The sequence below is a fragment of the Lemur catta genome, chromosome 16, assembly GCF_020740605.2.
Source record: "Lemur catta isolate mLemCat1 chromosome 16, mLemCat1.pri, whole genome shotgun sequence".
NCBI lineage: Eukaryota > Metazoa > Chordata > Mammalia > Primates > Lemuridae > Lemur > Lemur catta.
Window position 1 is genome coordinate 42,009,714 of NC_059143.1, and position 20,701 is coordinate 42,030,414.

Consider the following 20,701-nt stretch of genomic DNA (forward strand, 5'->3'; position numbering starts at 1 on the left):
CCAAATAAGGTCACATTTACAGGTACCCAGGGGTTATAATATGTCAACATATCTTCTGGAGGGGACACAATTCAACCCCTAAACAAGGCTATTGAGAAACAGCGAGGAGGCCGTGTGGCTTGAGCAAAGTGGGGGAAACCAGGGCTGACTGACGTAGGACTTTGCAGGTCACGGAAGGCTGTGCCTTCCCAGTGATCTCCATGCAGCAGAGTGATGCGCCCTTCTGTTTCAGAAGGTTCACTTTGTGGTGTGGAGACAAAACTGGAGTTTCTGAACTAATATCACGACTCATTCTGCATGACTAAATGCGCTCATTTCCTCCTATGGGTTATGATTTTTTTTTCGCTCATACTCAGCAAGAGTAGTTTTTTCCAGAGAGTTCTTTGTTCCCTGAGTGATAGAAGGGACCCTAAGGGGCCTTTCTGGTTTGCTTCTGCCAAAACCCAGGGGTCTCCTCAGTCTTAGACAGGCTTGTGCTGGTTTCTCATCTTGCTAGTCCTGCTGCTTGCAGGTGTATAAATTCACAGCCAGAGAGTTGACTCTTCCCAGGAAGATTTTATTCTCTACCCAGAGCCCTGGGAAGAGGCAAGCTTCCTTGTCTTTCTCTGGGCTAGAGGGACAGCCGCTGAGGCCCTGCTTCATGCAGGGGCCTGGCCCTGTCTCCAGCTTCCTGTTCCTGCATGGGCATTCTAGGGGCTGGTACATGATGCACTCACTTTGTGAAAACTCATGGAATTGCATGCTTATGATGTACATCTTTTTCCATATGAATGTTATCCCTGCGTGAAACTTTAAAAGGCCCCTTTAGTGCCTTTATCTGGGATCAATTATCTCCCTAACCTAACAGCTCCAGCCTTAAGACCTTCTTTAACCCCTTTCCCCTCCAATTCTGATGCCCAGAGATCTTCCTTTCACACTCAGCTAAGATTTGGGTCAGGGGAGAATATTATATTTATCCAGTAAATCTGCTTGTAGTGGGGTACAAGAGGTGAGCAGGAATTTCCCTGATACAAGTGAGAGATGATTTGGGGCTGAGAGGACAAAGGAATGCTTTTCATCAAGGAGGTATTGGAACTCACAAGAAGAGCAGGATTGGAACATGCTGAATGGGGGAGACACGGTAGGCAGAAGAGCACACACTAACAAGACATGCACTTGGCCATGGCACCGGGTCCAGGAAGGATTAGGAGAAAAGGCCGTGGGCCATGCCTGAAAGTGCTAAGGATGTGCATCTTTGTAGGCTAACGGGACTCGATAGCCATGACAGTCACGGAGCAGAGCAGCCTGTTCAGGGCTGTGCTCTGAGGGACGTAGCTGGGCAAGCAGAGTGTGGGTTATGGACATAAGAGGGGCGAGGCGGGAAGACCAAACAGGAGAGTGTGGTCACAGATGATGTGCAAGGTGTGGAGGGGAGTGGAAAAGCAGTGGGAGATATCAAGAAGTAGGAAGGACAGGAAAAAACAGGTATCGGCATGTTGGCGATCACAGGGAAGGTGGAATCCATTAACTCAAAGGCTTCCAGCCTTGGTGAGGCCGAAAAAGAAGCATGTTAGTCGGCAGGAGAACTGGTTGGAGACAAAGGTAACTGTACCTTTTGATTGCAGCTGTTTTCATTTTGTTCTGTTTTTAACTGAGTATATTTTATGTTGCAGGAAGGACAAACAGGCACAGCTATCCAAAAGGAAGTTTTAGTGGTCATTGATGTAGCAATGGTGATTGAAACCAACCACTCATGAATCATTTTTTCAGCACCTGCTATGTGCCATGCACTGTTAGGCACTGAGGATGCAAAACAAGGAATAAAGCCCACCCCAGCCCACAAGAAGCTTATACGCAAGTAGAGAGAAACAGCTATATAAACAAAGAGAGAAATAAAATGTGCAGAGCTCTGTTCCTGGTTTTATAAACAGCAGCATGAGCAGAAGGACTGTCAGGCCATCCCCCCACAGGAGAGGCTGCCGGTGCTGGGCACCATTTCCCAGGCTGACCAGGGAAGCGGAGACAGCTGAGGGGGACAGGCCTTGCAGGTTGAGAGGGCAGCAAACTATTCAACAGCAAGATGCATTCTGCAGGTGCTGGTTTGGTAAGTCGGAGGTAAGCTCCGACTGAGCTGAGTGTGGTAAGTATCGAGGCCTGGAGGCAAGCAGGGGCCAGCTCACAGGGGGCCTCGTAGGCCAGGCTCAAGGTCTTGTATGCGACAGACCAGAGTAGCTATAATAAGGAAAGTTAGGACAGACTCTTGGAATATGCCCACATTTTGGCAGCAGGAAAAGGAATAACTGATAATAACGGTTTCCATTTATTAAGGGCCAGACATTATAAATCCTTGCCACCATCTTATAAAGAGGTCGTATTACCCTATTTTATAGATGAGGAGAACAGTCACAGAGGTCCTGACTTGCCCAAGGCCACACAGTTAGCAAGGGGCAGAGCTGGTATTTGGAGCCAGGTATGGCTGGCTCCCAAGCCAGGACTTGCTCCACTCCTTCAGGCTGCAGCTCAAAAGAGAAAAAGGTTACAGAAGGCAAGGGTCAGAGAGCTCGTGTTCTCACCACTCACCCAGTCGTTCCTGTCGCCAGCATCATGGATTTGTTAGAGCCGCTGTCGGCAGCTATGAGACAACTATGAATCTGAATGCACTAAGGATTCTTTTTTTGTTTTAACAGACAAAGCCAAAGAATAATGCATATCTACCCATTCCCGTGGCCCAGTTAAATTTCACTTACAACTTTCGCAGTTCCGTACTGCCTTCCCCTACTATTGGAGAATCCATCATTCTCCTTACTAATTTGCTCTTCCTGATAGCTCATAATTGAACATCTCTTCCTATCTGCTTATGCTCACTCCCTTTCGTCTTCAAATTCAGAGTAATGACCTGTGGGTAAAGATGAGGACTTGAACACATGGATATGGTTTCACTCACTCCCAAAAAGCCTACTAAAATGTCAGTAGAAGTTTTGTTGGTGCATTTTGTTTTCAAGCTCAAACCCAAAAGGAGGGGAAAAAGAAAAAGGGAACCACAGCAACAGAATTTTAAAAGCCGGAAGGCAGGCGAATAAATGCTTAATGATTTAGGAGACCCAAGAAAACCGAATCCTAAAGCTGGCTGGCTGTGCTAAGACAAGAACAATCCAGATCACATAACAGAATCCCCAGGTGGCTCAGGATTGGCAGCAGCAAGTACCTCTGGAAGTGGGGATGAGAAGGAGATGCTAGAATGAGATGGACTGAAAGTCTGCTAAAGCAGCAGATTGTCTAGATTCCTGCCCTGCAGTGGGGGTGACTGCTCCCCGTCCCCCGCAGCCAATTAGCGGTGTGGTTCCAGGAGAGGTAACAGAGGGCTCTAGACTGCAAAGCCCAGGCACAGCTGAGAGCAGGGCCACCACACGTAACAGCAGAGTTCAGTGAACTCTCTTCTGCTTTTTCCCTCCACAGGAAACCCAACCAGCCTGAGAGGAAAGATCTAAACCGATACTGACATGGGCCCCCTACTAACCAGCCCAGGCTGCTCAGCCTACAGTGGAGCTCACATCTCCTACCTACACACGTGGAACATCCAATGGACATTTACCCACAATTCTATATGGAAAATATGGTTCAAGTGTGAAGATAGATTAAAAACATCTTCAGACAAGCAAGGTCGCAATGAACTTAACATCCATGAGCCCTCTCTTAGGAAACTACCAGAGAACGTGTTCCACCAAAATGAGGATGTAAACCAAGAAACAGGAACCATGCGGTACAGGACACAGGCTGTCCAAGAGGGGAAAAAGACAAAGGAAATAGGATGAGTGAAAGAAGATGGCAAGGTGACAACTGTGTTCTAAGACTAGAGGGCAACTAGTTCAGACTACAGCAGAGGCTCCAGGAGAAGCTTCTATGAAGATGTAACTACTCAATATGTCTGAACAGCTTTTGGGATTCAACTAATGGTAAAGAAAAAATAAGACAACTATTAGTAATAGGAAAATAAAAAATTGGGCAGAAAAGGAAAAGCAATTATAGCATCCTATGCAGCCAACCAAAATTATTTAACTAAATTGGAAAGATGGGGAAATGAGAAAAAGGTGTGCATGAATGGCAGTGACAGAAAAAGGAAGAATTGAAATCCTCATCTTCCTTAGAAGAGTGACAAATAATGTCTAAAACTGAAATATCAACAAAGTAAAATAAACATGTTATTTAGCAACATGGAGGTAAATACCTAAATAAGCTAACACTTTTGAACACCGCCATTTCTGAGTTGGGATATGAAGTTATATCAGATACAAACTTGATATTGACTCTAGAAACTGCTGTCTTTGTCCCCCATATATCAATGTCTCTTTAAAGATCATGTTCTTTACCTAATCATGTTAGTAACAAGCCATGAGGTAGAAGGAAACTTTTCAGCATAAGAAACTGAGTCATTTAACTGAGTGGCAACTTCCAAATACTATGGATTACAATATTGGTACATCATGCCATCCCTTCTTTTTTCCTAGAACGGCTGAATGAAAAACACTGATTTTAAGGCAGCTTAAAATAATTCAAGTTTTGGAGTTACACAGCCTTGCCCTGGTGTTCCCATTTCCACCACGGAGATGAATATGAAACCATTAAGTGAGGACCTACAGCAAAAGTTTGAGAGGCTTAAGGTTGAGTTTAGAAGTAGGAGGGAGCTACCTAATGACTGCCAACCTCACTCTGCAACAGCCTCACCTGGGAAGCTTTTAAAAAACATACTGGTCCCACCACTGAAATTCAGACTCAGCTGGTCTGGGGTGAGACCTAAGCATCTTATGTTTAAGGTCCCCAGCTGATCTCAATGTGCAGTCAAGGTTGCTCCTCAGAATTGCTAGAGGCAGCAAGGTGGACGGGAGCTGAACAAGGTGGAAAATGGGGTTGCTAGAAATGGCTGAAGGACATTTAAGAAGATGGCAAGTTGATTATTTAATTTGAATTAGCCTCCTGCTTGTCTCCAAAACTTTCAGCAAGTCTGTTACATAAGTGCCTAAGGTGAAGGTGGTTTTTGGTGCAAAAATCAACAGGTTTCGGGGAGGAAAGAGCCGTGAGATGGGAGTTCACTGACAGAAGAGGCCCAAGAGCAGGAACTCAGATCCAGGGGTGTCTGTGATCTGGTCCTTGGCACAGAGGGACGTGGGATGACATTTGCGATGCCTGGTTTAGGGCAACGACCACACAGTGAAAGGAATAAAGTCCACATGCAGGAGATTTGAGCCCCACCGTGCTCAGTTTCTTGGCCTGAGGTCACCACGACCTTGACTTTCTTATCCTTGCTCTCCTTTAGCATTTTAAAATTCTCAACCCATTTACATGATTAAAATTTAGGCCAGGCGCAGTAGCTCACACCTGTAATCCCAGCACTTTGAGAGGCTGAGGTGGGAAGATCCCTTAAGTCCAGGAGTTGGAAGTGGCAGTGAGCTGTGATGACACCACTGCACTCCAGCCTGGACCACAGTGCAGGACCCTATCCCAAAACAAAAAAAAAAAAATTAAGCTAATTGAGCCTAACCTCTTCACTTGAATTCTGATCGAATGAACTGCCTAGTTGAAGACATCTGGAGCTCATTCACATTCTTCCAAGTATTTTTTATTTAAAGATACAGGCCAGATAGACTACAAATGCCCTGTTTCCATCTGTCATTTCATTTAATTGCAAAATAGGATAAAATCTGATGTGTCCAAATACAAGACAAAAAACATTTAAAAAAATGTAACTAGGACCACCATACCTAATTTTAAAAAACCATTCCTTTTCATTACCATACAACTTTAGTAATACCTACCTAATTGGGGCAGTATCTAACTTCACACATATACATCATAAAAAATAAAAAGATAAAAAAATGCAAAAGGCACAAGATGTTCAGCTTTAAGAAAATTAAGCCACAAAGAGTTTTTACATGTGTTCATTTATTGATTGCTGGAAATACAGCCTATTGAGAATACATGACATGCATTTGGGGGAGAAATTAACTAAATCTGAAATGAAGCCATTCAAGAAGCCTGCTGTGAGTTAATAAGGTAGCACAGATTAGATCTAAGGACATGGCGGGGGCAACTCAAACAGCCACTTACAGTTGTTATTAAGATGCTGGCAGCAAATTGTTTTTGAACTTATTTATTTTTAATTACTTAGGAATTACCAGGAAAGAAGATCAGTCTGCCTCTTTAGCTTAAACTAATGCTAAGAGGGATGCTGTGAATCATTTAAATACCCCCCCAAATTATGCTCTTATTTCATATTAAGGAAATTCCATTTTTACAAATTCTCCCGTATCAATTTGTATGCATCAGAATTACAAGCAGCTATGGAGACTTAGAAAAGGTTAATAACTGATCCAGAAGACTTGCACATTCATTTGATTCTAGTATCTACTGCTGAATTATACCGTTCTAATACCAGCAGATTTTCACACCATATTGCCAATTTCCCCCTAAGATGTTTGTTTTAAGTCAATGATGCAATAAAATAAATCAGAGAATTCCAGTTACACTTAAAAGGACAGAAAGACTAAGTTACTGGAATGTCTTTGACCATAATTTAAAACTAATTATGTATATAACCCAAAAATTATGACCTATAATTGGATAAAAAGCTGAAATGTATCCGTAACTATAGAGTTACTTGCCATATATTTCCCCCAAAGTTTGTAATGGCTATTTTTCTTAAAATGACAACTTCAACATCACTTGATGTTCAAGTAATTTGGGCTACTTTTTATGGTAGTAGGAATAAAAAACAGAGAGAACAGAAACAGTTTATACCCCAATGGAACAAAAAGGGAAGATTCTGGCTTTTTGTTTTGTGTTTTTCTTAAAGAGGCAGTCTATTCCTTTCATGACCATATTCTCTCCTTCATGCTGCAAGAGGCCTTGGTCACGGCTGGCAGCGCTGGACAAACCGGGGGTATAAGCACACATCTCGGATGTGATATCTATTCAGGATCCAAGTTAAGAACCGTTCCAGACCCAAGCCATATCCTCCATGAGGACACGTACCGTATTTTCTCTGTTTAAAGAAAAGAGAGAGAGAAAAGTCAATGTTATCATCTAAAATGGTTAAAATTTTCCACCGTGAGAGGAGTGGGCTCACTGCGGTTAAGAATTCAATCCTTAATCTACATTGCCTTCATGAACCATGTGTAAAGGAATAATTTGGTATGAAAAATAAACCAGGGATTAAGTACCACTCTGGAAAGAAGAGATTTCAGACTCTTACACTGAGTTACTGTCTCTTTACCCAGGGAAAAGGAAGGATAGTACTAGATACTGGTGGGATCTAATGCCAGATTTTTAAAAACTCATATGCAATGAGCTAGGCCAGCTGTTAAACAGGTTTGCAAATGAACTGACATGTAACTTGGCCAACAGAAAACTGGTAATAGTCACATGCCACATCATTATAACCAGGAACCTGAAAACAGCTCATTCAAACACCAAAGTACTACCCTGAATTCTCTCCTTATAAACATTTCAATGTACACAGAACTATTATGATGAAAAAATTTTAAAGAATGTTTAAGACTTGTTTTTACCTGATCTGTATACCAGTAGTAGGGAGTGGGGTCAATCCCTTCCCTTTTATAACCTGCCAGCATTTCTTCACTGTCCCAGATACGCATTGAGCCTCCCACAATCTCACCAACATTGGGCATCAAGACGTCGACCTTTAAATATAAGCAAGAATAAAATGCACGGTTAGTGCCAGGCTGTCAGACACAACACTGCCCTGGAGCTTAAACGAAAATTACAATTAAGCTCTGATGGCTAAAGGAAACACTGTGATCATGCAAAATTCAAATATTATTTAGATTCTCTAATTTACAAAGCATATTAACCCTAATCAGAGGAGGAAAAAACCCACTTTTTAAAACACTGTCATTCTAGATATATAATATTTGCCATGAGCTGTATCTTATTACAGATGACACTCCCTACCCCCTTAAAAAGCAAAATGACTAATACTCTGTGAATCACAAACTGACAGATTCAGTAAGACGGGAATCCTCAGGACATCGCTGCATATAGAAGGACTTGATCTCCACAGGAAATCGACACAGCAAGATTGGTTCATTAATGGTGTCTGTCATCAGTCTCTCAGGAGCTTCTGGGATATCCTGAGGTTAAACAAGACTTCATTAACATTTACAGCTCCAAACGCAACAAGACAGCAGCGGCTCTTTCACCCATATCAGCTCTTCCTTCCATTAATTCAACATAGTAGAGCACACACACCAACCCTTAACCCATACACACTTGTAAGGAACAATTTCTTTCAAAAAGAAATAAATATATTTTTAAAACTCACAGTTATTAATAAGCTATAAAAAAATCGACCTCCTTTTACAGTGTATCTTAACCACCATGCTGCTTGAGGAATGAAAACCAAAAAAACAAAAAGAGAAACAAAAGCAAAGCTCGAGCTGTGACTAGACACTGCTATTTTTTCAGTGGCCTGTTTTGCTTAGCTCTGAAGTGAACGTGGTCCATTTAGTTCCATAAGGCACAAGGTGATCAGTGAATGACGCTGCAGAACATCATTGATCCACACACTGAGTACGTTATGAATGACACTAATCTTTAAACTCTCCTGTTATCTGCACTTCTTTCCTGTTATAATCAGTCATGCCTCTAATGATAGTAAGGCACAAGCATAAGACAAATAACCAATGTCAAATTTATAAGTGTAACCACACCTGGAATAGCTAGCCAAGAAATGTTAGATGATGATGGATCAAGTTAATCCGTTCCTCTCTCAAAACATCCTTCAGTACCACACATAAATTCAAGTTAAAACTGAAAAGTCTTGTTCCAGTAAAAACTGATCGAGAGAAAAGAAGACTCATTAATTTGCTTGATGTAAGAACTGACAGGGAGCGCAGCAACTCCACAGCACACACCCGTTTCCAAGCTCTGGTCCCTTAGCTTGTATCTGCTTTACACACTGGGCTTCTGTGTAAGATGTACTTAGGGAAGTGGGGTCTTATTGCACACCTCAAAAAGTCTGAAGGCCATTTATCTACTTAGTGTCCTCATATGTATGGGGTGATAGCAACGTACAGTAAATGCTGACAGGCACTGAGGGCTCCCTGTGCCATGGACCCTGTAGAGATAAGAAACCAGAGAGCGGGGTCACTGGTCTTCAGTCATACAGCAGGGAGGGACAGAGGGGGCAGCCAAGCCCAGTTGGAGGGGGTGCTTCCGACTCCGCAGCTTGTGTTTTTTCCACTCAATCACACTACCTAGCTAACAATTACGTATACTAATAGTATTAAGTTTTCAGTACAAAATTGTATTATACATCATAAACTGAATCACAAAACAATGAGTGTTTTATATAGTCCTAGTAGTATATTGTTTCTTCTCTGTATAAATTCCTTCTAAGAACCAAAACTCTAGTTAGCAGCAGCTACTCACATTTCACCTGTAAAATAATTAGATTTGCAAATATTATGTAAAGCATGGTTAAAAGCACAGGAAAGAGGGCATGGAATGGTGTTAAAAATTTGCACCCCCAATGCATGCTGGAAGGGTGTTTCTCAGGCAAAAAACAATGCTAAGTTTATCTGGGGCACTAGGCTACCCTCCCCACCAAGGCCTTCTCTCTTGGTTTTGCATTTTAACCAGCAGCTATCTTCTTTGAATTGCCTTCCACGTAAAGGAGTTTTAAAACACTGTTTTGGGGGGAATGAATCCCTTTTGAAAGCACAAGATACTTTCTCCAAAAAAACAAAATACATACATACATTTTGCATGTAATTTCAAGGCTTCACAACCTTCTAGAGCATCCCTGTCAGCCTAGAGAATTATGAGTAGAGCTCCTAAGTGGAGGCCAAAGAACAATCATGAAAGAAGAGAAAGAAGCAAAGGATGAGATGTGAAAGGTGGCTAAAAAGTTGCTACCATTTACTGGATGCTATAGAAAAGGCACCTGTTCTAAGGCTTCCCTACATCTGTTAACTCAGTGAATCCTCGGACAACCCCATGACGCATGTTCTGCTATGACCATTTGAGGACAAGCAGATGCCTCTTACTAGTTAATTAACCAGAAGCAGCAAGCCACTGGAACACAATATCACCTTTAAAATAATGATTAGAGAGAAATACATACTTCTCCAAATTCATAGAAAGTTCCATCTTCTTTTTTTATATCATGTTCTTTTAGCCACACAATAGCATCTGAATAGTTCATCCGTCTGAAAGGCCGTTTGGGTGGCTTAAAGTTCTATTGTAAAAAGGAAAAATACAGTGTATATTAAGAAACCACTAACACTAAAATTTCCATTAAAAGAAAACATTTATCATTATAATAAAATATTTCTTCAGACTAAAAAACTATGCAGGCATTCCTAAAATGGAAAACATATGAACCTCTTCTTATGTAAGTTAAAATAGAATGAAATTATTGACAATGCCTAATATCACCATCAACTCTACAAAAGCTGTGGTGGAGGCTTCAATGTCTTCCAAAAAAACGTCCAAAATACAACTTTTTATTTCTACAAACACCACACCTACCGGGTTGAGGTCATGCACTATACTTGCTGCAGGGGACTTCAAGACTCTATCTACCACGTCACAGACCAAGTCCTCCAATCGGTTTAGGAGGTCCTCAAAGGTCAGGAAAGGGCACTCGGCTTCCACGTGAGTGTATCTGAAGAATAAGACACTAGCTCAGAACCACTCTTCTCTTATGCTGGTTTCAAAAGCAAGGATTTTAACATTGGGAAACTGTCATACAAGTAAAATTCCAACGATGCTAACCAAGTCCCAACTCGGCAAATTAGTTTCGGACTCCCCTCTTGCCCCCTGAGTGATGATTTCCTATTTATTCCTTAACACGTAAAGGATCAAGGCCAAGTGCAAACACAGACCTTAGCTATAGCCTAAGAAGGCAAAACTTCTTAACATGTTCTTCCATTATCCTAATAGATCAAAAATTTTTACATAGCTATCATTTACCTATACAAAAATTTCATCTCTAAAGATATTTTCTAAAACTAAATAAAAACAAAAAGACAATTTCATACTCAGCCAGGTGCCTTCGTGTTCTGGACTGTTCTGCCCTATATGACTGGGCAACACAGAAAACATCCCCCAGGGCTGGAAGGCAGGTCTCCAGGTACAACTGAGAGGACTGGGTCAAAAATGCCTCTTCCCCGAAATAGTCAAGCTTGAAGAGCGTAGCTCCCCCTTCCACTTGCGTTTGCACTAGTGTCGGAGGCGTAACCTGTTCAAATGGAAAGGAGGAGGAAATAAAGGCCTAGGGTGAGTACCGCCATTCAGGTTTCAAAATGACAAAGGAGGTATTTTTTGCAAAAGCTGACAAACCACACTTACTTCACAGTAGCCCCTATCAAAAAAGTGATCTCGAAAGCACCTGGTGACCATGGAACGTGCTTTTAGGATTTTGGACATGTTTTCTCCTCGGATCATCATGTGTCTGTTGTTGAGCTGGACGTCGACGTCAGACTCTTCGTTGATCAAGTTATCAGCGCCCCCAGCAGGGGCCAACCCAAGCAGTTCCCAGAAGTCACAACTCAGCTCATGGCCCCCTGGAGCCTGAATTTTTTAAAAGTAGGGTGGGGAAAAAGAAAGGGAGGGAGAAGGAAATACAAAAATAACAGTATTGAAAATTTTTACATCAAAATTTTTGGTAAGCTGGTATTTCTGAAAACCTCATCATTATTAGCCTTACCTTTCTAAAAGCAAAGACCCAATAATTCAATTTTATATTGATATTTTTACATTTACTATTTCAGAGTAAATACACACATACATTCCTTAAAAATAGAAAAGCACAAACTGGAAAATAACCTGTAATCCCCCAACCTGGAGGAACTACTAACTCCTGTTCACATTTTGGTGTATCTTTCTATTGTCTGCCCACTAATTTCAATTAACATATTTACCCATATTGAAAAACTCCTTAAATGTAAAGATTTTACTGAGAGCTGTTTATTTTTGGAACACATATACAATAAAAATTAAAATTCCCCTAATAATTCCATTAAAAGCAGTTCATTTTAAAAGCCACACATCTTGGAATATATAATTATCTTATTACCAAACACTGGATACCAAGTAACATCATAACAACCACTCCATTTTGCAATCACATTACTTCCAAGGAAAACTCAGTGAACTTGAATCAGATATTCATTACTATATTCTTACTATAATCTATTCTTACTATAGATTCTTTTACAGAATTCTGTGAGACCTTTTATCAATACTTGTAGCTGATTAGGAGGACTCTGCTCCCTCTTGTGGTTAATATGTAGCATTTGTTTGTTTTCTTTCCTAGCCAACAAATATAACCACAGTAGTTATGTGAACTGTAATTACCAACAAGTAACTGTAACTGGGATAGGTTATATGCCTGTTGGCTAAAGAAGAAACAGTTCTCTGAATATCGGAGTTACGTTTAACTTTTTTTAAAAAGAGGCTTTCAAATTCTATTTAAAAAGTTTCAGATTTAGGTTACTATTCTTCTCTGAAATTTTCTGGATGGGTTATTAAGTTTTTATTTCCACCTAGCTGAAAAGTTATTAATATACTCACAGCAAAGTAGCTATTTTATAGCCTGTGAGGTTTATTCAGGAATAATTATAAGGTTGAAAACCCCCGCATTCTTTTTATCATATGAGTTGTATAGGGCACGTATTTCACTGTTAAAGGCACACTAAATTTAGCATGTGCTTCATATTTGTGTATTTATATGCCAAACACCAAAAGTACAAAGACATTGCAAAACAAACAAACAAACACCTATTCATTCACCCAGGGAAGAACTCAATCCACTCACCTTCTTGCCCTTTGGGGTAAGTTTTAGCATTCCATACACTGCAACACTACTCTCAGTAGACAAGACTAATCCATTGTAACACTGGCACTATAAAAAGGTCAAAGTGTAAATTTAGTTATTCACATTGATATTAAAATAACATACAGAAAATTAGAAGAATTATTTACAAACAAGTTATCTGGTCAAATACTAGTAAAATAAAAAGAAGGCCACTGATTTGTAATATGAATAAACAATAGCTGTTTTTGTGGAAAACGAAGATTTATCTATAGATACACACATATATGTAAATACACAAATTATACACACACATATGCATAAATGACACTAACCCACATAACTTAAAAATATCCAGCTTATTTTTACTTTTTAAAATCTGGACTATTAAAATAATATACAGAGACCATCTACACTATGAGCATCAATTCTTGCTAAAGTCATTAGGAGAAAAGTGAGGGGAAACTTTAAAATGGAGAGATCAGGTTGTCAACACCTGAACCCACCAGTCATTACAGAAGATGACAAGACATTACTTATGTGCCTCTTGATGTGATGCGACTAGAAGAACAGAGCTTTGCCCGTGAAGTATAATAGTTGTGCCAAAAAACTGAACGGAATCCTATCTAACCTCCAGTTTATAAAAAAGAGGAGAAACTGCTAAATGACACCACAAGGATGCAATGAACCAAATCTACAGGGTGAGAAGTTCCATAAGATAATCGAACAGGCTTTTATTCAATAAATAAATAGCAAGGGGAAGAAAAAGAAAAGAGAATGAAGAGAGCATTTTTATAGATTAAAGAAGATTTCAGTCACATGAACTAAATGCAGCATGTAGGTTTTGTTTGGATCCTCATTCAAATTAAGCAACTATTTTAAAAAGGGACTACAAATTGATTGGGAGAATTTGGATATTAGGTAACATTTAGCAGTTGTATTAATTTGGGTGAGGGTCTGACAATGGTAGGTGACTACATTAAAATAACTTTTCTCAGAGATCCATGTGCATGTGTATTTGAATGAAAGGACATGATGTGTGAGGGGTTGACAAATACCAAGGATTGGCCAAATATCGGTAGTTACTGAAGCTGAGTGAGGGACACATGAGGATTCCTCATACTGTCCTACTTTTTATGTGTTGGAAATTTTCCATAATAAAAGCATTTCCCCCGGCTTTATTAAGATATAGTTAACAAAAATAGTATATGTTTATAGCATACAATTTGATGTTTTGATACATGTTACCTGCTATGAATATAAGTTTAAAAATGTACACAGATTCTAGAATTCGCAAAATAAAGAAAATTGCTGAAAAAAATCTAATTTTCAGACATAAATAAAACATTTACCAAGTCATCCGACAAGACACACTGAAGATAACCTGTACCATCCCGCAATACCAGAAACATTAAATTCTTCCCTAAAAATGAGAAATAAAAATTTAGCCAGGCTGTTCTCAAGACACTACAGATTATTTTCTTATGACTTAATCTTATGTAAAGGAACTTCTCAGGTTAAACACTGAAAGTTCAAACCTCCCACACGGCCCCCTTCCTTTAAGTACTCATTGGTAATGATGCTACTCAATTTGTAAAGCATTTTATTTCCACCATACTGTACTTCAAATCCTACGTGATCCCATGATCCTCATGACCAGGGGCAAGCAGATAGTAGCAACATGAGTTAAGGGATTAAGCCTGCTTCAACCTTGAATCCCCTGCAATGTCTAGCATAGTACTGTGTGCTCAGTGGAAGAGGCATAAATATTGTTGAATGGAATCACTATCTTATTTATGTGCCATTGTTTTTTATTAAAGATTTGAAAATCAGTTACAATAAAAAAATGAAACATAAAATGTTTATATATCACATGACATATAATACCATAATAAAAAAAATAAAAAGAGAAAGGGAAAACAAAATATCGGGACCAAGGGAGAAATAGAATGCAAATATACCAATAATAAGAGTAAAAACTATGGCCATGTTTCAGATTTAGATATGAACTTCCTCCAATACATCCCATTTTTCATTAAATAATTAAAATTCAATTTGACAAATATTTACTAGATAACTCCACATCACTGTGAGTGCTTAAAGTTGAAACACCATTTAAATAATCTGTAAACTTTCAATAGTCATTTTAAGTAAGAACAAATTTAGGATATAAGTCACTATATCCTTTAAAGCTGGGCACAGTAGCTCACACCTATAGTTCCAGCTACTCAGGAAGCTGAGCGGGGAGGATTGCTTGAGCACAGGAGCTCAAGTCCAGCCTGGGTAACGTAGCGAGACTCTGTCTCTGAAAAAAATTAAAGAAAAAAAGGCCAGCATACAAAAAAAACCCTAAAAATGAACCCAAGTAAATGTTTTTATGTTTTTCTTCATCTAAGACCAGGGATATTTAAAATTAAAAAGAAAGAAAAGCTATACTGTTTACCTTGCCTACGCAGCCTGTGGACCCAGCCAAACACTTTCACTCTTTGGCCTCTATATCCTTCTAATGCGTGAATCTTCACCTGTTAAATTAAAATAAATAATATTTGACCAATCATGTCATTTATACATACCAACTTTTTCACTAATATTAGACGGATGGTAACAAAGCGTTAAAAAATCACAAATGGTGCAAAACTGGAGACAGTCACTGTACTGTCAGAACCGTGGTTCAAAAAAATTCAAGTCTTTTTTTTTTTTAGTGCAAAACTGGCAATGAGAAACAATCAGAAGAATTTCAGATATTGCTATATAAAATCAAGTAATAAATGAATTTGATTTGTCACAAGTGGAGCACCTGCCCCTACAATAGCAACAGTCCTAGTCCACATGGGACCTTTTCCATGACCCCACAGTCCTTCAATACAGTCCAGGACTTGGAATCTAAAAAGGCAGCTTTTTGCTTGGGGGATGAAAGAGAGAAGAGATGAATAGAGGAAGGGGCTGATGAACGCAGCCAAGAAAACAGCTCCATCATTAAGGAAACAGGAAAAATATAACAATTTATCAGCAATAAAAACTACAGGAAATCAAACCATGTCCATTCATAGTCCAGTGATCTGTTTGGGTTCCAGAAAGAAAAGAAGGAAGAAGAGTGAACCCAATTTCACAAAATCACAAACATGAGTCTCACCCTGTTGTCCAGACTGGAGTGCAGTGGCACAATCACAGCTCACTGTAGCCTTGAACTCCTGGGCTCAAGTGATCCTCCTGCCTCAGCCTCCCCCATAGCTGGGACTACAAATGAACTCCACCATGCTGGCTAATTTTTCTCATTTTTTTAAAGACAGGGTCTCATGATGTTGCCCAGGCTGATCTTAAACTCCTGGCCTCAAGCAATCCTCCTACCTCAGCCTCCTGAGTTGCTGGGATTACAGGTGCGAGCCACTGCACCCAGCTTATCTATTTACGTATTTACTTATTTATTTTTCATGGCATGATTTTATCATGAATTTTTTAGCTATTTAAATAAACCATAAAAATCATAGATTGCAACCTCTTCATTCTATGATAAGGAAACTGATACTAGAAAGGGTATACAATCACTTGACCAACAACACACAGTACAGCCAGGCCTGGATACCAGGTCTGCTGGTGTTCAGTTTGGACAGAATTCATTTAATAAGCAATTACTGAACTCTGCAATAAAATGAACCTCTAAAGAACTAGCCACATAACTTTCAAACATTATTTCTCTCTATCCTTTCTACAAGGAAAGTAAAAACAGAATGAACAAACCATGTGGCATGCCCTCAAACACAGAAATAAGGATCTGATGTAGCCAAGTCCATAATATTCGAAATGATATACACACTTACACATTTTGCTTCTGGAAGACTTGAATCATTTTTAATGGTAATCTTTTTTGCTTCTTCTAGGTTCTTTTCTCTTCGCAAATTATCTTCTGCCTTTTGACAATAAAGCAATTTGTTAAAGTGGTGTCAGGTGTTCTGACTCTAACACTGTTTACAGTGGCCAATTCATTACTCACCTCTTTCTTTTCCCGGGATTCACTCTTCATTTGTTCCCTATGCCACATTTTTTTAATATTTTTCATCTGTGATTTAGAAATAACATCCCACCTCTAAAGAGATAAACAGATGTTTAATTTTTTCAAGACCTCTATGAAAATTTATTCACAAAATATAATTCTGTAAAGCTTTTGGTTCACCCTACCTCATTTTCCTTTTGTGAATCTACGTAAATAGTAGGAAATGGTTCTTTTCCTACTGTCATCAAAGCCTTGGGTAGAGAGGGAGAAAAAAGATATTTCTTTAATGTATAATACTTAAAATCAGAATAACACCTTAATTATGAGGCAACTTCAACAATCCAGAACATCAACAAGAGCCAACAAAAAAGCATAGAGACCTCAACAGCCAGAAGTTGACATTGGCAGTGACTCGTTGAATATACTAAGAAGCACTTTGTTTAAACTACAAGCCCTCAGGTCCTCTCAAAAACAATTCCAGCAAGTTCAGTCATACAGAATACAGTTCCCCAGGACAGACCAGAAGTAACACTAGACTTTACATGGCTGTAGTGACCAGAAGAGGTACACTGACAACAGAAGAGACACTTAATAGCAAAAGCCAAATGCAGGTGACATCTAAAATGTTAGTGCTCTGTAAGAAATCACAGAAGTGCGTTAGACATTTTTGAAACTCAACAAAATAATGGTCAAGTACACAAAAGGCAAAGCTTCATTTAATTTGAAAAATTCCTACATGTAGAATGTAGAATACCTGTTTTCACCAAACACATAAGGCATTGCTGTGCTATATAACATTTAATAGCTTATATTTTGTGTTGTATATGAAAGATGATATTTTATTGCTTCAAACATTCTTTCAAAATCTCTTCCAAGTTATCAAACCAAACAAGAAATGCAATGAGTTATTCTCTCCTTGCAAGATCTTAAGCTTACAAAAACTGACCTTTTCTAAAGGGACATTAGTCTCAGAGAAGGAGGGAATCTGGATCTTTTGAAAACATCCAAGAGAGTTCATTTTTTTTAACAATTAGATGTTGTAGGGCTATGTGTAGTTCATTTGGAATTCATTTACTACCTGACAGTCTGCAGTACTGTCATTAATAAATGCAAAGAGATCCCTCCTTTTATATCACTGCAACTGAAAGAACCAAACTGCCATTCTCCAAATCAGAACGGCACACTTTTACTAACAGAAACATTCTGTTGACATTCACCTAAATGGTATCATCAGTTTTGGGGAGCCACAAGGAGGCATTCAATAACCCAGAAATGAGAGAAAGATTTCCCTTTAAGAGTTAAAAAGCAAAACTCATGTATGCCATGCCAAGGCACAATCATACGGTATAACCTAAAAGAGGAGAGAATGCTCCCAGGTTAGGAGGATTTAGTAACTAAATAAATGTTGTAACATAGTTAACAAAAAGGGGGATTGGCCAGGCATGGATGCACACAAAAAGGAGTGTCAGGGCACTGCTTTTCCTAGTTAAGACCCAAGGAAGGAACTTTCAGCCATCTTCCTTATGTGGCAGTTGTAGCCAACACATCCTAGCATTCAAGTTCAAAAGTTAAGTCCATGGAATACTTTAAGAAGGGTGTGTTGGGCCACACCTTAACCTGATGCAATTAGTTACCTAAATCCATGTTCTAGGTCCAAGCTTTAAAAGAACCTATTTGATTTCCACTTGGCTGTCCATGTAAGTCTGCTTAGAAAGAATGTGTTAAACTCATTTGAGGATTCTAGGTCCTGAGAAATAATAACACAATAATAAATTGGCGTTCTATTAATAGCTTCAAGCTCCAGACTCATGTGTCTGCTTAGAGAAATCGGTCCATTCTTGGTGTGCTGACCTAAATCAGGTCTTTGAGTCTTAAGGCTGAGGATTCCACTCTGGATTGCGGCAAATTCACTAAAAGGCCTTTTAGCAGTCATCTGACTAAGGAAAGGTGATTTTTATTTTTACAAGAGTTGAAAAAGCAGCAGTCTGACTCATTGGATAGAAAAATTCCAAGATACAATGCCGAGTGGTAAAGAAGAAAAAGGACACCTTTTTAAAATGTTCAAGTAAGTTTAGACTTTGATCATCGAAACAGTTTTAAAGCTACATATCTGTATATATTCCTTCCTTACCCTTTTCTGAAAATACGCATTAAAATCTAGTGTTTGAAAAAAAATTCTTGACAAGTCACATAATACCTGATATTAAGTCATTAATAAATGCAGTCATTTTCCTAATGAGAAGAGACACTACCTTGAGACCTGTTTTAAATGGTTTCTCCTTGGTTCCATCTCCCGTTGTATCGTTTCCCTCTCGATCTGAGACATACAGCTCTGCTGTTTTACAAAATGAGAATAAGTTATTTGTTTGGCCAATAATTATCAGTCACTTTTATACTGCAGCTACTTTATTCATGCTTTACCTTTGTAAACAGAACCCGAATCTGAGTAGAAAAAATTAATGAGGTCAATAAGAAATTCATATCCTAATTATTTTCCTATTCTCCCATTTCAATGATATCCATCTCATAAAAACATATTACAAATTTAGCTTTTCAAAATGAACTCTAATAATTTTAATTTTTCTACTATTGACTTAATTATTCTATCTACTTAAATACCCCAAAATAATGCAAGGGCTTTGAAGTTGACCAGACCTACACTGGAATCTTGGATGTTGTACCTTAAAAGGCACGGTGACCCCGGGGAATTTTCTTAACCATTCTGAGCTTATTTCTTAGTCTATAAAATGAGAAAAAACAATCCCCACCTTGAAGGGTTGTACTGAGGATGAAATAAAATAACGCATACAAATCAGATATCACAATGCGAGTGCAGAGACGGCAAATAAATATCAAGTTCCCTCGTCTTTAAAGGAAACTAAAGCTCTGAGGTTAGACAAATTGCAAAAGGCCTCACAACCAGTAGGGCTGAACAGTGACATTAATCCAGGTCTCCTAAATCTTTTCTTTTTTTCCCTACTGCACCGTAAGGTCTCCCTGGAAATTTCAATAAAAATAAGGCTGAGTGAAAGAGAATTAGAATTTTAATGTCCTTTACTGACGATCACTTTGAACAACTGCATATCTGGGGGCTACACTACGTCTGAACCCCTCCCAGCGCCCAAGTCTCAGCGCAATCACGGGATTTCTCGCAGTGGGGTAGGGCCGGAGTGGCCGCTGTCGCAGCGTCGGGGCACACAGGGCTCGGGGAAGCCCCTGCCTGGCCCATCTCTCGGGCCCAGCCAGGGGCCAGGTCCCTCATCTCCTCCCTCCCTCCCTCCAGTCGGTCCGCAAACATTTGTGGAGCGCCCATTCTGTGCCTGGCACTGAGATAAGCGTTGGAATTCGGCTGGAGTAGAGTTCCTAACCCCAGACAGGGAGCATCGCGCCATACACCGAGCTCACCCACCTAGCACCATCCCTGCGGTCGCTCTGGTCACCTCCAAGGACATCAACCGCTACACCGCCACCGCCTTATTACCCCAACGTGCACCCAAGGCTTCCCGGACTCGAGCGTTGCATCATGCAATGTAGTGCCGAGGTCGCCCTAGTGAGTCAGCCGAGCGTCGGGACGCCATTGGTTACGGGAGGTGTGCGAGCGGCGCTCGGGCCGCCATCTTTGATCAGGGCAGAGTCAACTTCCGGGTCCGGAAGCTCACTGCACGGTCCTGACCCCGAGACCCCGGCGCCGCTTCCGCCTTGCGCCCTTCGGTCCCCAAACTTTCTTGTCCGAATCCTTCAATTCTGCCCCAGCTCGAGACGGGCCTGGTCCTCTTGCAAACCAGACCAAAGATGTCCAGATCCCCAGAGGCTGCCATGCTAGTTGAATTAACGTCATCAGCAAGTGTATGGAGCGCCAGCAGCAAGATAGGGTGAGCCGTGGTGGAGATGGAGAACGG

General features: G+C 40.0%; 1 protein-coding gene across 2 annotated transcripts; it reads right to left on the minus strand.

Moving 5' to 3' along the window:
- Window positions 1–5,896: 5,896 nt before the first annotated feature.
- NARS1 (asparaginyl-tRNA synthetase 1) lies at window positions 5,897–20,447 on the minus strand. Of its 2 annotated transcripts, none has more exons than XM_045527434.1 (15): window positions 20,212–20,447; window positions 19,055–19,137; window positions 16,988–17,053; window positions 16,803–16,895; window positions 16,630–16,719; window positions 15,255–15,333; window positions 14,164–14,234; window positions 12,815–12,901; window positions 11,347–11,568; window positions 11,037–11,236; window positions 10,525–10,660; window positions 10,118–10,231; window positions 7,992–8,123; window positions 7,542–7,673; window positions 5,897–7,015 (listed from the first exon to the last, which is right to left on the minus strand). In XM_045527434.1, exons 1-15 carry the CDS (start codon window positions 20,252–20,254, stop codon window positions 6,884–6,886), a joined length of 1,680 nt encoding a protein of 559 aa, XP_045383390.1. In that variant the 5' UTR covers window positions 20,255–20,447; the 3' UTR covers window positions 5,897–6,883. The 2 variants fall into 2 exon arrangements, with proteins under 2 accessions (XP_045383390.1, XP_045383391.1); XM_045527435.1 differs by having other exon boundaries at window positions 19,055–19,134; window positions 20,212–20,446.
- Between the last annotated feature and the right edge of the window lie 254 nt (window positions 20,448–20,701).